This window comes from Haemaphysalis longicornis, unplaced genomic scaffold (genome assembly GCF_048455015.1).
Source record: "Haemaphysalis longicornis isolate Haplotype H1 unplaced genomic scaffold, Haemaphysalis longicornis Haplotype H1 scaffold_90, whole genome shotgun sequence".
Lineage (NCBI taxonomy): Eukaryota > Metazoa > Arthropoda > Arachnida > Ixodida > Ixodidae > Haemaphysalis > Haemaphysalis longicornis.
In genome coordinates, this window is record NW_027526461.1 from 655,833 (window position 1) to 679,310 (window position 23,478).

General features: G+C 47.7%; 1 protein-coding gene across 1 annotated transcript in view; it reads left to right on the forward strand.

The window, feature by feature from the left end:
* LOC144154754 (condensin-2 complex subunit H2-like) overlaps nt 1-23,478 on the forward strand; it is a 69,119-nt gene that overhangs the window by 29,858 nt on the left and 15,783 nt on the right. The window contains exons 8-13 of the mRNA XM_077685870.1: nt 2,101-2,276; nt 2,994-3,139; nt 4,816-5,026; nt 12,273-12,376; nt 13,614-13,689; nt 21,608-21,694. Coding sequence (XP_077541996.1) covers nt 2,101-2,276; nt 2,994-3,139; nt 4,816-5,026; nt 12,273-12,376; nt 13,614-13,689; nt 21,608-21,694 — 800 coding nt within the window. The remainder of the gene's footprint in view (nt 1-2,100; nt 2,277-2,993; nt 3,140-4,815; nt 5,027-12,272; nt 12,377-13,613; nt 13,690-21,607; nt 21,695-23,478) is intronic.

Sequence of the window (23,478 nt, forward strand, 5' to 3'; positions counted from 1 at the left end):
ACTCATGCCTGTATCGTAAAAAGCGTGTTCGCACCAGGCCAAGGGTGTGCTGATTCAGGCCTGTGCCCACTGCCCGCAAGCAGTCGGTGCTTGTGGCAACAGCACGCTAACGAGAACTCGCTAGCGCATCAGTGGCAGTCTGCGCGCGTTCTGCGAACTCGATCGGGGAGCAGTGAACGTTACGGCCCAAAAATGGTGAACTCAGTTTAGAAAACATCGGCCAAAAACGAAAAAATGAACTGGCAAAAAAAAATGATGCACCATCGGGGATTCGAACTTGCGACTTGCAAAACTATAACATAGTGCCTCGGACCTCTCGGCCACAGGCCATTTTTTTTCTTTATTGCAAAACTCAACAAAAGCACTTCAAAACAGCATTTTTCTCCGTGTAACAAACAATCCCTTCACGACTACATTAAATGATATTTACATGCCAATGCACTTTCATTTCAATCAATTTACTACATAAATCCAGAACATCATCGTCATAACGCCTTTGTAACACTTCACGGACCTTGCACACGTTTTCAATATAATTACCATGAACGGATCGGGCATTTACATCATTATGCCGTACCGCTAGCCTGCTCTGCCATATTGTGTGCAACCCTAGAAGAAAAATGAGGTCGTACGGGATTACATCTGGTTGCAACTCGAGATAGCGGATGCCTTGAGCAGTCAAAAGTAGATCTTTCTTAATTATTCTCTGCAGGACATCCCAGAAGAAAACTGCATCCCAACAGTCTAGAAAAACATGTTCTATGGTCTCCGGTTTCTTGCACAGATATGCTCGGTCGAAGTTGGATATATAAGGTATATAATGTATAACCAGTTTACACTTTTATTTAGTCTTATCATTTGAAGTTCTTTAGGTGACTATTTGTTGTATAGCGCCCGTGCAGTAAGCATCCCCCAAGTTTCCACAATAGCTCACGTCTAGAAATTACATTTATTAGACGGAAAAGCGTTCGCAGATGCGTAGTCGTGCTGCTGGCCGCTGTGCTCGTTCGCCCAGCGCAAAAAAGTGCTTCCCGCACCCCAGTTTTACGCTGTACGGTAAAAATATCAGTTGATTTTATTTCCTTAGTAACTACAATTACTTCGCTGACTCTTCTCCCGCCTTCAAGAGGCCTTATATTTTCCTACTGGCGTACCAGTCAGCGAAGCGTCGCATGTGCGCTTGTGCAGCGCTCGTGTGAAGCGACCTTGACTTGAAGCTAGATACAGTGTACAAACTAACCAAGTAAAGAAAGGCACATTCTTCCATTCACAAACGTGTCCTGGCTTCGTTTCAACTGAGCGAACGAATTGCGACGACCCGTCGGCGGCCGGCGGACGAAACGCTGGGCCGAGTGACTCTGTCTGAAGGCCGGGGAGCCGTGCAGTAGCGCAGCCAATTGCGAGCTCGGCTCCTCCCGACGTCACACGAAAACGCCACAGAAAATGGGCGAGCGTAAAGAGAGGAGGACAGCATTTTCTAATTAATTTTTCTACTACATAAAATCAAGTAAACGCGCCCTGAGTGGTCGAAGCATGGCCTGGGGACTCCGGACTACAATTTGCGCCAGTAATCCCGCAATGTTTACATATCACTTCAGTGTCCCTTTAAGACAACTCCATAGCGTCTGACTGCTGTGCAGCTAAAACAAGCATATTGCGCCCAGTACCAACAGCAGTGCGCATCGGTACTTCTATGTTTACGTGTATTTTCGTAACTTTTGCTGTTTACCGCACCATTCTTACGGCTGTAAAGTGGATATGTATTACATTTAGGCGCCAAATAGCTCGTTGGGCAAGCCTATAAGCTCTGGCTAATTCGCGTTTTCTTTTTCTGGCCTCCGCCTATCGCGGAGCCGGCTGGTATGACATCATAGGTTCTGCTGCAGGAAATGAGCTAGTGGGTTGCATGGCCATTCCCTTTTTTCCTAATTATATAGCTTATTTGACCGAAGTTTACGTTAGAAGGGGTGTCAGTATGATTTTAAACGGGCAATGTTTTGAAGGAACCGAACATGTGTTTTGTCTTCATGGCTCCCTTAAGTGTCTGAATAAAGAGTGGATCTAACCGGCCGCCACTCCTGTTTTGCCTGCTCCCTACAGTTGCAAGCAGGATGTGGTGGGCTACCAGGAGGACTACCAGCTGTTCTCCGGGATGCACTACCTGCCCGAATTGCAAGACTCGGTCGAATGGCAGGTCCACGGAGACGACTCGTCTTCGAACTTCGGGCCTAACTTTGAGGATGCGTCATCGCTTGATGTGGTCGACAGCGGGCCGGGTAAATTGTGCACATTTTCTGTTTGCTAAATCCCATGTACTGCTAGCTGTATTCTGCAAATGTGGCTGTAGATGTGCATATCATGACACATTGTTGTGCCTTTTTCCTTGCTAAACAGTTGTTGGCTAACAGCCTTAATGTGTGAAATGGGCATTTGAAATGGTCCCTTGCCATGGGTGCCACCAGGGCTTAATGAGCTGTAAAATAATTCCAAGTGGGGCATAAAAAAACCAATTCTCTTATTACACTCACCAGGGTTCAGAGTATCGGAAAATATAAAGATTACAGTTTTATGGCTAACCCTGTTTTGTCTAGTGTTCTTCCAAAAATGACAAATTATCTCTAATTATCTCTTGGTAAGTAATTGACTTACTCAAAAATGATGAAATATTTGAAATATAGAAAAAAGCAGCAAGACTAACGAGTTTCACAGAGTTTACTTCAAAATAAAGGAAGCTGTTTTAAGAGCCGTGTCCACCTTGACTCTTTTTAAAGTTTGTGTTAGAATTGGTATATTAGTTGTTGGAATAAAGCAGTCTTTCAACCAAACTTGTATCTTATCTTCATGGCCCCTTTAATAAGACCTCGCTTACATGTCTTCTAATGAGCGTTTCGGAGTTCATTTGCTTTTTTTATTGTCACACCTTCGGTGGCCTTCTTTTGGTGGAACTCGCACGGCCACCGTGAACCGCCATGTCCCCCTTGCTGCCGCCGCAGGGTCCCCGCTGTCGGAGCCCCAAGACGCGAAGCTCATTCCCTTCTGCGGGGACACAGCGGCCTCCACCATGCCAGAAGCGCAGGACACCTGTCCCACCTCGCCTCTGCCTCCTCCCTTGCGGCAGACCCCCAGGCGGGTCAAGGAGGTATGGTGGACTTTGAGGGACCACTTGGAAGTGTTGCGCGACCGCGGTGTCGTACGATCGGGGTACGGGTGACTGCAGCCCTAGTAGGTAGTCTCACCTGACAAATGGGATAATACCTTCTTTGAATTACGATATTTAGTGTGTTCTCGCATAATTTGCAAACGCCTAACTGAAATTCTAAGTTTATATAAGAGAGAAAAACAAACAAAAAACCCGCCCATTTTGCGCCCCCTCCCCTCCGTGGCATCTGGCACTAGCCCGCCAGCCCTGCACCTCACACACGCGAGATAAGCTGGGAAGTCCGAAGTGGCCGAGCAAATTGGGAAGAAAAATGAGTGTGAAACTGCCAAGGTCAAGTGAAATGAACGATAGTACGAGGTGGCGATGAAAAAGGTGGGAAAGCGACAACGCAGCTTTGAAAGACGCCGATAAGCAGCGATCAGATGGTAAGACCGGTAAAGGCCAAAAAGAAAGGACCGTGGGGTGAATAGGAGGTTGAAACAACGAACGCAAGAAGAGAGTGCGGTGAAAGGAAGAAAGTTGCATCGAGCGGCGAGGAAAAGTGGATGTTCGGTCATTGCCGTGGGGTGGCATGTGTTCTCACGTTTGTCGGCTCGATGGGACCTGTAAATTAGTGGTCCGCCAGACACCTGAACTCGGACTTTTCACGGGTTGGCATGTTGGCGATCTGCTGCGGCATGGGGCCGTCGAAGGTGAACTCCTGCCTGCCAGTACCTGCCGGCTTGCTTGCATCTGTTCATCAAGCGGTCGGGACTACTGCAGACTGTTTACCTTTGCAGTCGAAGCAGCGTCAAATGGGGTTTAAGAAATAAAGGCTGCATGAAAGTTGGGAAAAGCTCTGGTGTTGTCCTCTCAAGCATCCGTTGTCGTATGAAGTGGACTGTGTGGAATTGAGTGTTGTATAATTGGGGTTTTTAATGCACCGCAGTAATCTGTCATAAGAAGCTGGTTGTCTTAAGGGGGGGACGCTGGTCTTACAACAACTTTTAATTTTCAAGTAAACTCTGTCAAACTTGTAAGTTGCTGCTTTTTTTCACTGATTTAAATATGCCATTTTTTTAGTAAGTCAATTGGTTACCAAGATAATTAGAGGTAATTATTCATTTTGAAGGAACAATGGAGAAAACAGTGTTGGTCATAAAACTGCCATCTTTATATTTTCCAATATTATGAGCCCTGGTATATGCACTAACCGAAGCAGTTTGATGCATCGCTTGGAACTAATTTTACAGCTCGTTAAACTTCAGTGTTTGAAGTGGGCACTCAAAATTGTTCTATTCCACTGGTGCCACCAAAGTGTAATGACCTGTAAAATTAGGACTCTGTAAAACGTTAGCTTAACCTGTTGGTGTTCCCTGCCAAACATCTAAACCGTCATAAAAGATACAAAGCCACTTTTATTTACGGAATCATTGTAGACGATTGAGCTAAGAGAACATTTCACAACAGAAAAACATCACGAAACTTGAATAAAATATTGGTATTGCGGGGGCTCGAACCCTTGGCGTTCTTTCCAAAGCCCAGATTTCAACCCCTAGGCCGTTAAGGCAGCGCAGCAAAGTTTTTTAGCAGTCGCGTAAGCGAATAGGAGTGTTCCAAGCGAAGCACTGGATGGCACTGAATGCCACGAGGCAACGGAATCTCGCTTTCTGCAGCTGAAAGCCACCCAGCCGCAGCACATCTTGCCGATCAAGAGGTTGCACGATCCGATGGAGGTCATCGCGTCCATGGAGAAGCCCCTGGTCTTGCGCCGCAGAACGCGCAAGCGGCCACGCGAGGACAGTTCCCCGGACCCGGAGGGCGCCCCCACAGACGTCATCGTGCCCATTGCCACGCTCTGGGTCAAGCAGGGCCAGTTCCCCCACTGTAAGCAGCACAGGGCCTTGTAAATGTTGGGGGGGAACGGTGTTTAAAACACTAGCTGCAGTGGATAAGCCATGCTGAGAGGAGGAGGGCTTGGTTGAGAAATCGCTATTCCCGCTATTCTCGAGTAATTCTCGAGAAGCGCATTTCAAGTACGCTGTTCTCGAGTAATTGCTCACCGCGGGGGCTTTCTGCTACGGGGAAAAAAGTTGAGATTTCGTTTCTTGGCTGCTGCAGTAGGCTGCATTGTTCCTGGTGGCGAGATGTGCGATAGCCTTATATGCAGGTTTTGGTGCATGGAAATAACCCTGGGTGGCATGAAACAACACCGAGCCATTACCACTTTGGTGCAACAATGGTGCGAAGCCTTATTGTTGCCTTGGCTTGTCAGGAATTAGTTTTGGCTTGCCTTCGCTGGGGAGGTTTCAGTGTGTTGAGGTGGAAACATTTTAGCTGATGTCTTTGAAACCATTACCCTCGGTGTAGTGGTGGCCACATTAACAGGCTTTGCTGAATTTGGGCACCTCTACCGTAATTGGAGGTCATCATAGAGAGGTCATTTAGTCAGTCCCACTCCTCCTTTCTTCTTCTTTTTGCTGTACTCGGTCAGGCTCCATAAAGACCCGCTCGTACTCGCTCATCTTGACACACTCGTACAAATGAATACAAGTAGAGGCGAGTATTGTACAAGTACTCGCCTGTACCTGTATTCATTTTCGTGCTCGTGCTCATACGCATACTCATTTGTACTCGTCGGTAGTTGTAGTTACTTTTACTCCTAGTGACCGGCACTGATGCTCTTACATAATACTCATGCCCACTTTTTTCACACCCATGTAATTGTATGGTATACCATTATGTACTCATACTCATTTGTTCTCAATCACTCATATGCCTGTGCCCAACTAGCCCCTGTTCACCAGTCAGCATTGTCAAATGTGATTAAATTGTATGTACGTGGCAACTTCCGGCATACCATTTAGCAGCATTTCTCATACAAGGTTTATATACAAGAAAATGAGCCCATCCAAACCAATAATGTTGGGCGTTAAGGAGGCAGAGTAAAAATGAACCGTTCTTATTCCTAGCGCAAGCTTACGCCGTTCTTAGACGTATTAAATTACATCCAAGCAGTAAACATTGACGTTAAATTTACAAGAAAACAATACGTATTTACTTAGACCCATTCATTCATGTATTGTTTCACACGAGAACGTAATTCTGTCTCGAGCCTGCAAATTCTCCGATTTACCGAAAGAACACCAAGGGCTGAACAAGGAACACAAAGAAGTCTGAACTTACCAAATATGCAGTTATTTTCCTTTCTGTTGTTGCTTTACGTACATCTCCCAACAGCATACCGACAGTGTGTATAAAAATCTGTGTACCTGATGTGTACGGCAATTGTGCAGTTATCAAGTTCACGATGGTAATCTTCTGAACACCCCAGATGTTAAGGCAATGTAGCTGCTTCAATCGCGATGACACGCAGGAATGCCAAAGAAAGTACAACTATGCAAACATAAGGAAAACAAGCAGATGGTGGCAGAATATATTTACCGTGATTTTGCAAAATGGCAGTCTGGAGTACTGTACATGAGAAATGGTTTTTTTGGGAAACATTTTGTGCATTTTCTTGGTCAAGTGGACACTTTAATTGGTGTTTTTATTAAATGCCAATAGGGGGAGACACTTATTTAATCAACTTATGAAACAGTGGATCAATGTGATCTTTACATGGGTGCACCTTGTTCTGCCTTTCTTCAGATGTCTCTCGATCTGGGAATGCTGTAATGCAAATATCGGGAAAAACATGGTGAAATCTTGGAATTTTGTAGACTCCCCTATAGAACTACTTTAAAGTGTTATGTCAGACGTGTAATGACGCTGGTGTGGGCAGTCACTGCCCTCAAAATAACAGTAGTTGCAAAGCTCTAGTCATTGTAGAAATGCCATCAGTATCCGCTGTCGGAGTGTTTAGTTTATCTCGTGCTGTTTGCATACGTGAGGTAGGTCTGTAGAGCTGGCGTGGGCACAAGACATAATGCAGCCTGCGGTCTCCTTAGCATACAGCAGCAGCATGTTACAAGCCTTCGTATAAGGAAGACGCATAGCCAGGCAGCAAAGCATTGCCTGGTAGCAGCTTCTATTGCAAAATTACGTGCGTTAGAGCTTGCATCACTCTTAGAACCAGTTAAGGATTAGAGGAAGAAATGACTTCCTTGAGGGAGCAGCTAGCCATTTCACATTTCAAAGTTGACACGACCTGTACGAGGAGGCAAGATAAGGGATAAGATTCTTGTTCCCTTCTAAAGACTTCATCACATCCATCAGGTGGGTCGCAGAACATTAAAAGAGGACATCTAGGGGAGGAACCAGTGATTGATTTGGAAGTTAGAAGTGAGTCGCTTTCTGGTCCTTAATGGGGTAGAATTGAAAGGTGCTTTTGGGAAAGCTTTTTTTTTTGCCTGCTTCTGTCCTTTTTTCGTTGGGTGTGCAGAGAAAGCTATGGAACTAGTGCAGTCTAATAGGGCGGAAAAGGTTTATGTGCTCTGTGAGCTTAACTGCTGAAATTAATGGCGAAATTCTGCGCCACCATGAGTTCGTTAAATTGAATGGACACCTGCTACTGCTGCTGCTCGGGTCGACAGTGCACTTCACTTGGTGCACCCACTGATGCTGCTGTTCCCACGGCTGCCTGTGCCGAGCCACCGACACACCGTTGACGCTGCTGCAGCCGACAGTGCCAACCTGTCAAGGCACCCTTCAACTCATGGTGCGAACCCTTGGGGCACCTGCTGATGCTGTTGCTGCTGTGCACATGGTTGCTGGTATGCATGTTTACACTGCTGCTGCTGCCAGGGTTAAAGGTGCAAAGCCTCTGGCGCATCCATTGATGCTGCCTTGCCCAACTGTGCGAAGTGCCTGCGCACCTTCTGATGCTACACTTCTACTGTGGACCAAGTTGTGGCTCCACCCATTGACACTGCCTCTGCTGGGATCAATGGTGTGGAGCATTCGCTGCGAGCTGTGACATTGCTACCGCTTGGGATTTTGGGGCAAATCCACGAGGACACCTGTTGATGCTGTCATGGTCGACGTTGCAAAGCTGGCAGTGCACCCTTTGGCAATGCTGTGGTGGCCGACCGTGCGAAGAATTGTGGGCCCCTTCTGCTCCGCTGTGTGCAACGCTCTGCCAATACACCTGCCGAAGTTGCTGCTTTTCGGATAGACTGTGCGAAGCCAGACCGCCCACTTCCATTCCGCCTGGTACGGTGTTCCTGCAACTTGGGCAGTACTGTAGACAACGTGAAGCCTGCCTCCCCTCCGCTTTTTTTCACTTGTGGTTACTGCTCCTAGATAACGGAGCTGTCTTTCTTGTCGTCCGCTGCTTGCCTCTAATTTTCGCGAGACTTTTCTGTTGGCTGCCACTTGTGAATTCCCATGATGCTTCTTTGTCCGAATCTTATAGGCCAAGACTGTCAGTTAGTTTGGGTCAGAGTTGCAAGAAAATAGCAACGAAAAGCACCTCCTACCGATTCGTTGCTGTTGAATGTGTTAATTTTTCACAAAACACAAATAACAAATGTAGTCAACAAGGTGAAGTGCTATCAACTTTGCATTATTTGTGGTTTGTAATAAGCTTAGTGTATCCAGGAACAGCATTTTAACAGATTTTCTGCACTGGAAATTAGTTGCCAAACAGTGCAAGTTAAAGGGACCATGAAGATATATAACTTCATTTTCCTATATGTTACTGTGTCAAAATAGGACTCCATTTTTTTTACTCAAACTGTATATAATGAAGCTAGATATTTGGGAAAATGATACAAATGGCCGTTATACCTGCCAATTCTAGCGGCATTTTTTCAAGTAATGCGCAGGTTGCAACCCCTGATCAGCCAACGCTGACAAGAGCGACTGCAAATTGAAAACGATTCTGAGCTTGCAAAACAAACTAATTGTGGCTGAAATTTAAAATGACTCTTTTCTTAGCCGTAAAGCAAATAATAAATGGTTATTTTTTTCTGAAGCCAACAATGACTTGATGTTCGTATTGAGCAGCAAACAATGTTACAAGAGCAACTCAGAGCTGGTGCTAGAATTCAAAATTTCGTTTGGATGACTCAGGTACTGACAAACCCTATCCAATAAAAACAGAAACTGAATTCTTGGCAGCATAGCTACACATGCGATCAACACTGCTGGCTTAACAATTAAAATGAATTTTAAAATTTCATTGAGTGATAGCTGTAGTAGAGGCTTTAGTTAGGCTAATGACTGCCTTGCTGATTTTCCCCGCTTCCTCATGCTGAAGGAAGAGGGCAATTGAAAATTACCCTGTTAGGGAGCATTTACTCTTGTTTATTTTCTTGAAACAAGAGCTAGACGCACAAGCCCAAATTTTTCGAATGGGCCAAAATTGTGTGTTGCTTAAGGTCAGTCCTCCTTTTCTGGCCCGGTTGGTAATGATCCTTCCAGTAAGTGGTGCTGAAAATGTTTCGTGTGCTGAATGCTGGAAGACAGTGTGGTACCCAAGCTTTTGACCCAAAATTTCGAAAATTGTGTGCTGCTCACATTTCGGTGCAGAGGGACACTGCTTTTTCCCAAAAACAGAAAAAAAGCCCTGAGAAACATTTGTTTCCCATCAGAGTTGCTCAATATACACCAGTTGCGAAAATCCCCATTGGCCACATGTGTCAAACCGTTCGTGGTTGGCTCCCCTGCACTAGGGGCAAACAGGGCCAGGCACGGTGCAAGTGACTAGCCGGCTATCTGTTTAAAAGTGTATGTGGTACTCAAGTGCTTGCGGCTGCTGGCGAAAGTCATAAAAGAGAAACCGTAGAAACATAAGCGAATATTGCCTAATTTGATGTTTCCTAATTTGAAAAGCAACCTTTGGTTTATTAAGTTGTTTATTAAGCAAGTGTTTTGCACTGTTCAGTTATTGTGTCCTAGGTGCTGCGCCAACGCATTTGCCCCTCAGCATCAATGAATCAGGGGTGTTCCCAAGGCCCAGGTTCTGAACTAACGTATTTGCTCGTGTAATGAGCAACCTTTCTTCCCAGAAATTTCGGCATGAATTTGGGGGAGGGTTCATTATGCAGAAAAAAGTTGCAACAGATTCCTAAAAGTTGAAACTTCATACAATAAAGTTAAGAGAAGCGCTGTCAGAGCCTTACCATTTTCGTAAAAAGGCATTGGTATTTATTTAATCAATTTGTTTTTTTTATATCCAACGTGCTCGTGGCCCCTACTTGCCATGGAGCTATCCTCCTCATTGAAGTCGCTTGCGGCTTCCCATTTGTTGTCGGCCCACAGCGCACAGCCTTCCGTGCCGTAAAGACACTCCAACATTTCTTTTCCGACGCCGGAAAACTTCCCTTCTTTGGGCCTACGAAACACACGGTGATCCCTGTACACCGCTCAAAAACCACTCGTTTTCGCCCGTAGCCTACCCGCACTGGGTCAACACTGAAGTGCTGCTTGGCGCGTGCATCAAAGCTTGCATCACCACCGTCAGTTTAAAAAATGGCTGTGCAGCTCATGTACTGGCTCATCGTACGGCGCGCACCAGGAGCACAAAAAAAGGTCTGAACACAGCTGCACAACACATTTCATGGAGCATAATGGTTAAAACGCGGAACAGGCTTTAGCAAGAGCACAGTAGTGCGAAGTACGGTTAGTGCTTTGTTCGCATGCCACCAAAACCAGCCACAACAGCAAAGAGCAGGGAAGGAGTGCGAAGTGCGTTTTGGCTTTTGTTCACACGCCAACCCGTTTTTATGGCGCAAGAAGGCTTGTTTTGCGTTCAGCAGGTGGCACTCCGCAAGCGCGTAATTTTTAAATTGTGAGCAACGTCATTCACACTCATGTCTCCCGCTGCTGTTGAGATTTTTTTTGTTTGAATGCTTTTTTAGCATTTCTGCGTATGCTGTAGCGTGATATCGTGTTACTGAGATCGTCTATGACATCAGCAACCATGCTGGGATAGAAACATATGCCCTATGCATTTTTTACTCAAACTGATAAAAAAGTAACGTCTCAAGAACAGTGTGGAGGGTTCAATACACGAGTGGGTTCATTACGCGAGTAAATACGATAGGTATTCATAGCTGGTGTATATTGAACTCTGGTTTCCCATTACACCATGGCGGCAAATGACCTCGTTAGTGAGTCACCAGAATAAAAGTAATCGATGCGTTAATTCCACCCTGGCGTTCAAGTCGTGCGATCGAACAGAACCTGGGCTACAATAAAACCAAACATAAGTTATTACATCCCTGATAAACACGATAGGTTCACAGAAGGGCCCAATTGCCGATTGCGAATAGGCCACACTCGTGCCAAACACGCATATCTTTTGAATGGCACACTCCAACCAGTTCGTGACAAGTGCGGGGAACGGCTTTTCGTGCTCCACGTATTGAGTGCACCTCCTGCAATGCCGCAAGAAAACGGCACTTTCCTAAAATCTACTCATACAACATTCCACTACATCATTCACTTCTCCTAGGAGATGAATTAGTGTTCACTTGCAAATGACTTCTAACCTACCTTGCGGATATCAACTTCTTGAAACTCGTATCATTCAGGGCGTGACTTGACTCTTTCATCCTGGAGGGCCGTCCTAATGATTCTTTTGTGTGCACAGGGAGCCCCACTAGCGCATCACCCTCTGAGGCTCGAGGCAGTGTCGCGTCTCAATCACAATAACTTATATCCATCATTAAGAGCATCGTACTCATCTCACGTATACATATTTTATGCCTGAAGGTGACATTGAAAGGCCACCTAATGGTCTGGCGGTCGCACACGATCACACAATCGCAACACAATCACGATCGCACAATTCTGTTTATTGGAGGTAGCTTATGTCGACGGCCGCCAGTCAGAGTAACCCGGGGGCAGTGCAACAGAGTAGCTGGTAAGTCACCAATCTTTCATCTGTTTTTCTTTATAACTTGGAGTCAAATTGTTTGAAGCCGCCATTACATCGCCGCTATTGTTACTCTGTTAAACAATCTTTACAGTCAAGCAAACTTGTATTTCATCGTTATGGTCATTTTAACTTGTGCTTTCTTGCAGACGCTTTGCTTGTGCTGAGAGGGTTGAAGCGGTCGGTCGCACGTCGACTTGCTATTTTCGCCTTTTTTTCAGCTACATGATGCATTTCACCGGCTTGCAGTGGAAGGTTTGAGTGTTTGGCGGAAGCATGAGTTGCTTTGCAATTTTGCCTGTCTCGCAGTGATGGCGAAAGAGCTGCAGCTGCAGAAAAAGGGCGAGGTGGTGCCAGGAGGAGAGCGGTTTTTACGACAGACTCTAAAGGCTCTCAAGCAGATGGACAAAGACGTAAGTGCGGGATGTGTGTTACGCACCGACCTTGGCGCGCATGTTGTCTCGACAAGTGCTTGTGTCTGCAGGCGATGCTTTGGCTTCCCGCGAAACTGGAGCCAAGTTACTGCAGTAGAAATGTAGGCGCGTCTGGGCAACGTGTTAGCATGAATATTCCTTTAGACATTGTTGGTTTGCACCAGAGTCTAATAACCCTGTCTCAAATGGGCACTTTCAATCTTGATTGAGTCGATCTGGATCGAGCTCAATCCGAATCAGGCGCTGCTACGTGGCAGTTTCAATCACAATCAAGCTTGATCCCACTTGAACTTAATCCTGGTTTCTCAAGCGTTATGGAGGTTTCCAAGCGCGATTGGATGAAAGCGGTGATACTCTCGTCCCCGCTGACTCATGTCACAGAATTCGACAACTTCAATTAATTCCAGTAATTCTATCAAAACTTGACCACAAAAAGCGTGTGCTAACATTTATATACTTGCGTTTACCTGTGATCGCGCATAATTACCAGACGCAGGCCACAAAGTACATTTTTCGCGCCATCCGTCGTACGTAAGTGCCACCGGTGCAATGTCTCGATCGGGATTGAAACGTGCCGTGCAGCAGTGGTGGTGCGTCGAGCGTGCTCGAAAAGTCAATCCTCTTCGCTTCAATCCAGATTGAAAGTGCCCGTCTGACAGGGGTATAAGTTGCTTAAAGCACAATGAAGTAAGTTAGGCAAACATTTGTGGTGCATGTCGTGCCGTTGTTGTGAGCACAAATTTGAAGTACTGCTGATAGAAGGTAGAAAAACAGGAATCATTCACTCCCAGCACACAGCCGGGAGTAATTGGTCCCTGTGCTAACAAAAGCTGAGAGCGATAATGACGCAGCAAATTGGGGGGCAGCTTGGAGGGAATGCTTGCTATACGTGGGTACCAGTTAAGAATGGTAACAACTCAAATAGTGTATCACTGTGCTGAAAGGACATACCCGGATGTCAGCGCGTGCATGCGGTTTGAAAGAAGATAGCACATAATGCGCGACATCATCTGCCTTTATCTCACATGGTATGTTTGCCATTACTGCTATACTTTATAAGCAAATGAAATCTAAAAATGACTGGGACGACTCATGTGACGCGCAAAATACTGGCAGTAACACAATCCTTGCATCGGGCGAGGAAGTTGCGCCCAAGTATAGCCACAGAGCATGACAGAGGAGTCTTGGGGCTAAAAGCTATTGCATCTTCTTGCAGTCGGCGAACAAAGAGAGGTTTGAGGAGGAAGTGGATGAAGACTACAATGACACTCCCGGTGATGGTGACTTGCCAGGTAAGCAGTCCGACGGGTGGGTCACAGCACTGCCGCTTCGCATGGTGCTGGTAGCGACGTAGCAGACAGCACTGCAACGGCCTGAGAGCCGAGGCATATTTCATGTCTTGAGCAAGGTGCACTGCTGTGTTTAGTCATGATGCACTGTGGCTATCAAACTTTTCTAGACATGGTCGAAAGTTGTGGTATTGGATTTTCTCTCTTGATTAACAGGATGTAATAAGGATTCGGTAATTAAACATTTCAACTAGTCCCCTCTTCATCTCGCTCATCTCGTGTCTACCGTGTGTCCTGATAATCAGGAGCATGTGCTAGTGCTTGCACCTTTCTTTCCGCTCTCCTCCGTACTCTGCTCACAGTATTTGTTCCGATTGTCACAAGAATGTGCCAATGCTTGCACAGCTGGGGAGTGCGCTTCTTTTTTTTCTTTTTCGAACTACCGAACGGCAATTATTTTGTCATTGAGCGCACCAGAAAGACTCCCAATGGTGCGTGTTGTGTACTGAGCTCAGGATCAATGTAGACCCCTTTTAAGGCCACACTGTCTTAAATGCTAAGTCTTTTATTAGAGAGCTTTAGCTGATTGTTATTGATGGCCCACTCTGCTACGATAGCAACTGGGAGTGCCATTGCCCATGTGTGGCCCGCTTCGTTCGCCGGACTCGCTGAGTGGACAGTCAGTAACAGCATACGAGACTGCGCGGAATACTAAGATGGCTGCCGCCAGCAAAGTGAACACTCTACTGCCAACTTTCTTTCTTCCGTTAAAAGGTGAGCGACGAAACTGCGAAAAGCACTTCTGAATAGCCAAACATCTTGCAAACCTCAATGAAGTTTAGAAAAGAAGCGCAAAACGTCGACTTAAACGCGCGCATACTTCTATGTAGCTCCCATAAAGACAGCCTTGTCTTGGCTCTTCGGAAGTTGAACAGCTTCATTTAAATAATTTGGGACTATTATGTCATCAGCAACTGAATTGAAATAAGCAATAAACGCAGGATTTTGCTTTGAGTGACTGAAATATCCATTTTATATTTCCTTCTGTATGAGGTTTTGGTTTGCATTTGCACAGGGCACGACCAATGATGCAAATGACGTCATCGCGGGAGATAGAAATTCAGGAATGGATTTAGCTCAGCGAAAGGCACGGGCGGTGAAACGAACGGAACGGGTACTACCCGTCTTTTTGACCGTCAGTGCCTTTCGCTGTGCTAAATCTTATTTCTTAATATTGCCGCGAACCATACAATAGGTTTGTTTATTTGTGTTTTGCTTTTACCGCCGGCTGCGCCGGTCTGTGTTATCTCTGCGCCAAGGGAAGCGCGTGTTCCATTCTTTCTTCCTGTGCCGCATGTGTTATCTGTTGTGATAGGGAGAGCATTCCGATCTAACGTGAACAGCCCAGAATAATCTTCTTGGATCTACTATGTTCTCGATGCGAATCGACGTTTCGAGAACCACGCGCGCCAAAAGATAAAAAGCCTGCAGTGCGGACGCCGGGGCATTCGATTCTGCGACGCTCGCCGACGCACGTACTTTGTTGACCACCGCTTCGCCGCCTCTGTATTCTTTTCAGTTGTTAGGGGAGCACAAGTTCGCTCCAATAAACTTGTTTCTTTTCCAAACAACTGCTTCGTCCTTGGCTACGTGACATCTGGTGGAGGTGCTGGGTACGCACCCTTCATGCCCACTACAACCTCTGGAAGCCGCCAAGCCAGCCCAACAAGAGCCAGCCTCCGCGTGCAAGATTTACCACCCGAGTTCGGTCTACTACCGGAGAAGACGAAGAAGAAAAACGTCGCAACCAGCACCATGCTCAACCAAGCCAATCCTCCTGTCGTTCTGCAGCAGCCACGGGAACCGCCATCATTCCGAGGAGCCCCCGCAGAAGACCCAGAAGAATGGTTGGAGAAACTGGAGCGCGTCCGGAAATTCAACAGGTGGGACGACACAGAAACGTTCCGGCACGTTTTCTTTTACTTGGAAGATTCGGCTCGCACTTGGTTCGAGAACCACGAGAGCTCCTTGACAAACTGGGCTCAGTTCAAAAGCGAGTTCACTAAGACCTTCACTACCGTCGTGCGGAAAGAAAGAGCCGCCCTTTTGTTGGAAACGCGCACGCAACACCCCAATGAAGGCGTCTTGATCTTCGTTGAGGAGATGAAGCAGCTATTTCGCCGCGCGGATCCCGAAATGACGGAAGAAAAGAAGTTGCGCTTCTTAATGCGCGGAGTGAAGGAGGAACTGTTTGCCGGACTTGTCCGAAATCCGCCCAAAACCGTCGCCGGATTCGTGCCCGAAGCCAGCATGCAATTGAAAAGGCCCTCCAAATGCGTTCTAAGCAGTAAGACCGCAAATTTGTCGCTACGGCCAATGCGAACTACATCGACACCATGCGGATTCCGGCAGATAGCCTACGCGAGACTATCCGCGCAATAGTGAGAGAGGAGCTGCGGAAACTTCTCCCAACGCCGCCGCAGGCCCAAGTCGCTTCTCTCACCGACGTCATTAGAGAAGAAGTGCAACAAGCGTTGGGAACCTCTACGCCATCCGAGGTACCCCAAGAGCTACAAGCTATGACATACTCCGCGGCTGTTCGTCGACCCCGCCCTGCTGCAACACGCCGTCAAGAGGCCCCGCCGTACCGGCGCCCACTGTCACCCGCCCGACCCCCGGTAGCCCGAAACCAGACGCCGAGGAAGACGGACGTATGGCGAACTCCCGATAACCGTCCTCTGTGCTACCACTGCGGAGAGGCCGACCACATTTACCGTCGCTGCCCATACAAGAGGCTCGGTTTGCGAGGGTTCTCCGTCGACGCCCCACGCCCCCGATACGGCCAGCGCCCTGCTGAGATCGAAGAATACCTCTCCAACACCAACAGAGCACCAGCCCGCTTCAACCGTTCACCGTCGCCCTACCCGTATCAGTCACCGAACCGCCGCAGCACTGCTGACTTCTCACGTGGAAGGTCCCCCAGCCCACGCGGGGGAAACTAAAAGCAGCAACTTCGGGAGGTAAAGTTGCACAACGGCGGAAAAATGAAAACCCTCCAACGACGCAAGGACTCGCCGAAGACAGTGATTCACGACATGCCTTCATCCCAACGACCCGACCTAACCCTGACGAGACTCCCGAACACGACGACAGCTATACGCCGCGACGCTTACCCGACCTGACCGAGACGTCCGCTGAGAAGACGTGGACAACGACGACGCACAGTGCCCGACCGTCAACACGCACAAGCCGAGATGCGACGCCCCGACGCACCCGGAACTCGAGGAAGGAGGCATCCGACGTCAAGGTGTCCATCGACGGTTTTGATGTAGTCGCCCTCGTAGACACGGGAGCCGACTACTCCGTAATGAGCGGACCATTTGCGTCTAAGCTGAAGAAAGTTATGACCAGATGGGACGGTCCGCACATACGCAAAGCAGGAGGCCACCTCGTGACGCCAAGTGGAACGTGCACATCGCGCGTCACCATAGACGGCACAACGTACCCTGCGGCGTTCGTCGTTCTGCCTAACTGCTCCCGCGACGTGATTCCCGGAATGGACTTTTTGACGGACAACGGCGCAATAATTGACCTGCAGACCAAGTCGATAACATTTTCCTCCGATCACTCCACGACGCCGCAGCCGAACCCCGATCACCGTGCTGCTGTCAGGATCGCCGACGATCACATCACCCTGCCACCCCGCGCAAGCTTGATGATCGCCGTCTACTGTGAGGATGCTGCTTCTGACATCGACGCTACCGTAGAGAGTGATCGAAAGTTGCTTCTCGACCGCGGTGTCTCCGTCGCAAGAGGCATTGCGCACTTTAAGCAACACCAATCTCACGTTTTGGTCACTAATTTCACCGAAGAGTACCAGCATTTAAACAAGGGAGCTGCAGTTGCGTTCCTCGAAGAAACGCAAGAAGCAAGTGATGTGATCGCGGTCGCCGACTTTGAACGCACACCCGTAGAAACCTTCAAGCTCCCGCAGCCATTCGACGTGAATCCGGCGCTACCGCAAGAACAACGGAAAAAATTATTGGCTTTGCTGCGTCGCTATAGCGAATGTTTTTCGTCGAGCGCAAAACTACGTCAGACCCCTCTAGCGAAGCACCGAATAATAATCGAAGACGGAGCCCGACCTACCCGACAGTCACCGTACCGCGTCTCTTCACACGAACGGGAAGCCATCCGGACTCAAGTCGACGACATGCTCAGCGACGACATTATACAGCCATCGAAAAGCCCCTGGGCTGCGCCCGTCGTACTCGTAAAGAAAAAAGACGGCACATTAAGGTTTTGTGTTGACTACCGGCGACTCAACAAAATCACGAAAAAGGACGTGTACCCCCTCCCCCGAATCGACGACGCCCTCGACCACCTCTGCCACGCGAAGTACTTCTCATCGATGGACCTGAAGACCGGCTACTGGCAAATTGAAGTGGACGAGAGAGACCGAGAGAAGACTGCATTTATAACCCCAGACGGCCTATACGAGTTCAAGGTGATGCCGTTTGGGCTGTGCACAGCACCAGCGACGTTTCAAAGAGTCATGGACACTGTGCTAGCTGGCCTTAAGTGGCACACCTGCCTCGTATACCTCGACGACGTAGTGGTATTCGCCCGGACTTTCGACGAACACCTTGCAAGGTTGGAGTCTGTACTCGAGGCCATTCGTACGTCGGGGTTGACGCTGAAGCCTGAAAAGTGCCGTTTCGCATACGGGGAACTCAAGTTCTTGGGCCACGTCGTCAACGCCGCGGGAGTCCTACCTGACCCGGCAAAAACATCAGCCATTGCGAACTTCCCAAGGCCGAAAGACAAGAAGGGCGTGCGAAGATTTCTCGGGCTGTGCGCATACTACCGGCGCTTCGTCGCAAACTTCGCACGAATTGCAGAGCCACTCACGCGCTTGACGAAAGATAGCACCCCTTTCAGCTGGGAAAACGACCAAGAAAAAGCATTCGGCGAGCTGCAAAAACGCCTGCAAAGCCCGCCCGTGCTCGCTCATTTCGACGAAAATGCCGAAACGGAAATGCACACCGACGCCAGTGATATAGGCTTGGGTGCCGTCCTTGTCCAAAAGCAAAGCGGCTGCGAAAGGGTAATCGCCTATGCCAGCCGTGGTCTGTCGAAGGAGGCGAAAAACTATTCTGCCTCTCAGAAAGAGTGCCTGGCTATTATATGGGCGATTTCAAAATTTCGCCCATACGTGTATGGAAGGCCATTCAAGGTTGTAACAGACCACCATGCGCTGTGTTGGCTCGCCAATTTGAAGGACCCCTCTGGCCGTCTTGGGCGGTGGAGCTTGCGCCTGCAGGAGTTCGACGTTACAGTCGTTTATAAATCCGGCAGGAAACACTCCGACGCCGACTGCCTGTCCCGCGCCCCCGTCGACCCACCACCACAAGACTCTGATGAAGACAGCGCGTTCTTCGGGATTGTGACGGAGAGCGACCTAGCCGCCCAGCAGCGTGCTGACCCCGACTTACGCGTCATAATCGAGTACCTCGAGGGATGCAACGTTGCCGTTCCTAGGACCTTCAAACGCAGCTTACCAGCATTCAGCCTGAGAAACTCCGTCCTTGTGAAGAAGAATTTCAGCCCCGGAACAAGAGCGAATTACCTTCTCGTCATCCCCGCGGACCTTCGTGACGAAATTTTGGAAGCGTGCCACGACGACCCGTCTTCCGGACATCTGGGCACAGCCCGCACTATTGGAAAAATCAAGGCGAGGTACTACTGGCCCGGCCTTACCTCTGACGTCACCCACTACGTCCGGAGCTGCCGTGACTGCCAGCGACGAAAAACGCCGCCGACAAGACCCGCCGGACTTCTGCAACCGATCGCCGTCCCATCGAGACCATTTCAACAGATTGGAATGGACCTTTTAGGCCCGTTCCCTACGTCACGATCACAGAACAAGTGGATTGTCGTAGCGACAGACTACATGACGCGCTACGCAGAGACCGCCGCTCTTCCGAGGGGGACTGCACAAGAAGTGGCGAAGTTCTTTGTAAGCCAAGTTGTGCTGCGGCATGGAGCCCCGGAAGTCCTAATCACAGACCGTGGAACGGCATTTACTGCGGAGCTGATGCAAGGAGTATTACGCTACAGCAACACGGATCACCGAAGAACGACGGCGTACCACCCCCAAACGAACGGACTAACAGAACGTCTGAACAAGACAATCGCAGATATGCTGTCAATGTACGTTGACGTTGAACATAAGACTTGGGACGAAGTGCTCCCGTATGTCACGTTTGCGTACAACACGGCTATCCAGGAGACGACGCAGCTGACGCCGTTCGAGCTTGTCTACGGTAGAAGGCCGACTACGATGCTCGACGCCATGCTTCCGCACGTAGAAGACGACGACCTCAACGCCGACGTCCACGGATATCTTCAACGTGCGGAGGAGGCCCGCCAGCTCGCTCGAGTTCGTATAACGAACCAGCAGCTGGTGGATGCGGGCCGCTACAACCTCCGACGCCGAGACGCCGAGTACCAACCAGGGGATCGTGTGTGGGTTTGGACTCCCATCCGACGACGCGGACTCAGTGAGAAGCTCCTGCGACGGTATTTCGGACCCTACCAGATTCTACGACGTGTTGGCCAACTTTCCTACGAAGTGATCCCCGATGGTGACTCCGGCACATCACGACAACGCACGCGGCCTGAAGTCGTCCACGTGGTTCGCTTAAAACCTTTCTACGGACGATGACGAACTTTTATTTTCATTTGTTCGGACTGTCGCTTATGTTAGCATCGGGTCGATGCACTCTTAGAGGGGGGGTAATGCCGCGAACCATACAATGGGTTTGTTTATTTGTGTTTTGCTTTTACCGCCGGCTGCGCCGGTCTGTGTTATCTCTGCGCCAAGGGAAGCGCGTGTTCCATTCTTTCTTCCTGTGCCGCATGTGTTATCTGTTGTGATAGGGAGAGCATTCCGATCTAGCGTGAACAGCCCAGAATAATCTTCTTGGATCTACTATGTTCTCGATGCGAATCGACGTTTCGAGAACCACGCGCGCCAAAAGATAAAAAGCCTGCAGTGCGGACGCCGGGGCATTCGATTCTGCGACGCTCGCCGACGCACGTACTTTGTTGACCACCGCTTCGCCGCCTCTGTATTCTTTTCAGTTGTTAGGGGTGCACAAGTTCGCTCCAATAAACTTGTTTCTTTTCCAAACAACTGCTTCGTCCTTGGCTACGTGACAATATGAACCAACCCACCAGACAACGCGTCTTATTGGGAGATACAGTTATCAGTTAGCCAAAACCTTTCTGCTGTGGACGCTCCAGTTGTGCTAAGCGGGCCGTCAAGAACAGAGCGGACCGTCTAAAACGGCCAGCTAAAACTCTCTATTTTTTTCCTTTCCAACTTTATTAAGAGTGCGGCTGCCACGCCAGGGGATCGAATCCGCAACCTTGTGTAGCGTCGCATCCCATAAGTAAACAAATTCCCTCCATTGGAAAAGTTAGTCTTTTTCTATTCCCGTGTGTGAAACAAAGACAACACAAAGCCGACAAAAAGAGTGTGGCTTTCTATTCAGATTCGCAGTTCAATTTTCCAAGGCTGAGCTACGAGATGCACCATAGTGGGTGGCCCTGGAATAAACCTGACCACCTTGGTGTTGTGCAGTGTGTGCAGTATTTCTCCTCCATCAAACAAGCAGCTGCAGAAGCCAGGGTTAATAATATTTGGCAAATTTTCGCTCACGGGTTACGGCGGAGATATGCATGGCAGGGTGCCCTGGAAAATATTTTTTTTTCCGTGTGGTTTCTTTTTTGGTGGGATGTTCCACCCTTTTGTGTGTGCTTTGTCATGGTGGTTGGGCGCCTGGGCTATTGTGCGAACCATCCTGCACCCCTTTTCTGTGGTGTTTCCTCAATCACCTTGCACTGTTCCCCACAGGTGGTGATGACGAGCCCAACGACGACAACAATGACATTGACATAGGAGCTTTTGCCGACGCAGACCTTCCCGTGGAGTCTGCACAAGGCAAGTGCAAAGAGGAGCGTTTCGTTTCAGCGGTACGCCCTGGTTATGTGGAGGCTGTTCTAGATTAAATGTAAATAATTGATCTGTGGTCCAGACATGGACAGTATGCATTGACCGATCATGTGCAACTACTGCATATATTAAGCCGTTTACATTACGTAAACGGCCATTTAATTCTGGCAAATGGGTATTTGGCTTGTAAATGGGCCTGTAACATGGCAAGTAAATGACTACTACAAATGGCCAGCAAATGGCCATTTGTAGCAATTTACTTTAGGTAAATGGCTACAACCAAAGAAAACTGTGCCTATTGGGAGTGAGAGATGGAGTTTCCCTGATACTAGCATCATCGTAAGTCTTGCAAAAAGATCAATCAACATGAGAAATATTCGTAACATGAGAAAAGCAGTTTTTATTTGGAGTTGTATTACTGCACATTTCGAAAAGGTAATACAGTATCTCGAGATCACAGGGGAAGAACGTGAAATATTCGGGGAATGTCTGGATGAATGAGAAATGGTAGACTTCTCATTTCCAAATTTCGGTCACATTGCTGCTTTGGTTTTGTTCATTCTTTTCTCCTTTTTTGCTAATGACTCTCAAAAAAACTCTTAACAAACTTTCAGAGCTTGAAAGGACACTGAAGGGAGTCATTTGTGGCCAGTTTTGTACTTTAACTTATTTAATTCATACTGCAACTGTTTTAGTGCAAATCTAGAGCCTTAGTTTAGTTTAGGTAGATAGTATTAGGATGTAAAAGACTCTCGACGATAGTACTTTATAGGTACCTTTGTGTATTTGTATTTCAGCTTTGAAATACATTTGCCAAATGTATTTGAGGAACTTTTTTTCAAAATTCAAAATGAGTCAAATCCACGTGATCAGAATTGCAGAAATGGCCATACAATTTGTGACCGGGCCTTAATGAAACCATCCGATATCTATTATATGTTCTACATGTCAACTAGAAAAAGTTCGCTTTGACAGCGTTGCATTTAGGCCCGTTAACATTTTTGCTTCTTTCTGAAATTCTTCTCCGTGGATTTGAGTTGTGTTAAAAACAGCTCATTCGTATTTCCGTGGTGAAATATGTTTAAGGTGTATCGATTGTATCTCAAACCTTGCCAGGCAGAAGTAAACAATTATCATTGCTGGAAATGACGGGAGATGTTTTTACCGTAAGTATTGTAAGCAGGGTTTTAGCGACTGGAATAGTCATCTGTTTCACTATTCCCTCTTCTTTCAAGAGCAGTCGATCTATTCTCTAAGTCCTTGGTGGCTTTTTCTATCCTGCGTAATTTGATAAAAGATGTTGTCACGATATAGGAAATGAAGGGGGCACACTGTTCTTAAATTTTGTTTTGCTTTCCAACCAATTTTGACCAAACTTCATGGGCTTGTTCTGTTGTTTTAGTTGATATCAAATGTCTTATTAGTTTTGATGTGAGGGGACTAGTTTTCAAGATAAAAAACCAGCTTCCTTGATTGTCCTTGAGAACAATAGGAAAAAAACTCTTCAACAAAAAATTACCAGCAAGTCATGAATAGATACCAGAATGTGTTGAGAACGAAATGTGGGAAGCAATATTTTTATTTTTCAAACACAGATACGTTTACATCAATTCTAACTTCTTGGTTTCAACTACTCTTCTAACCAATTAAAACTAACGCTGATTAAATAACTACTGAAACACAAAATGCAAAGTCTGCTTCCCATATCACAACGTTTGCACATTCAGCTTCATAGTGCAAAAGGAATGATCTTCCTAGCTGCAATACATGCT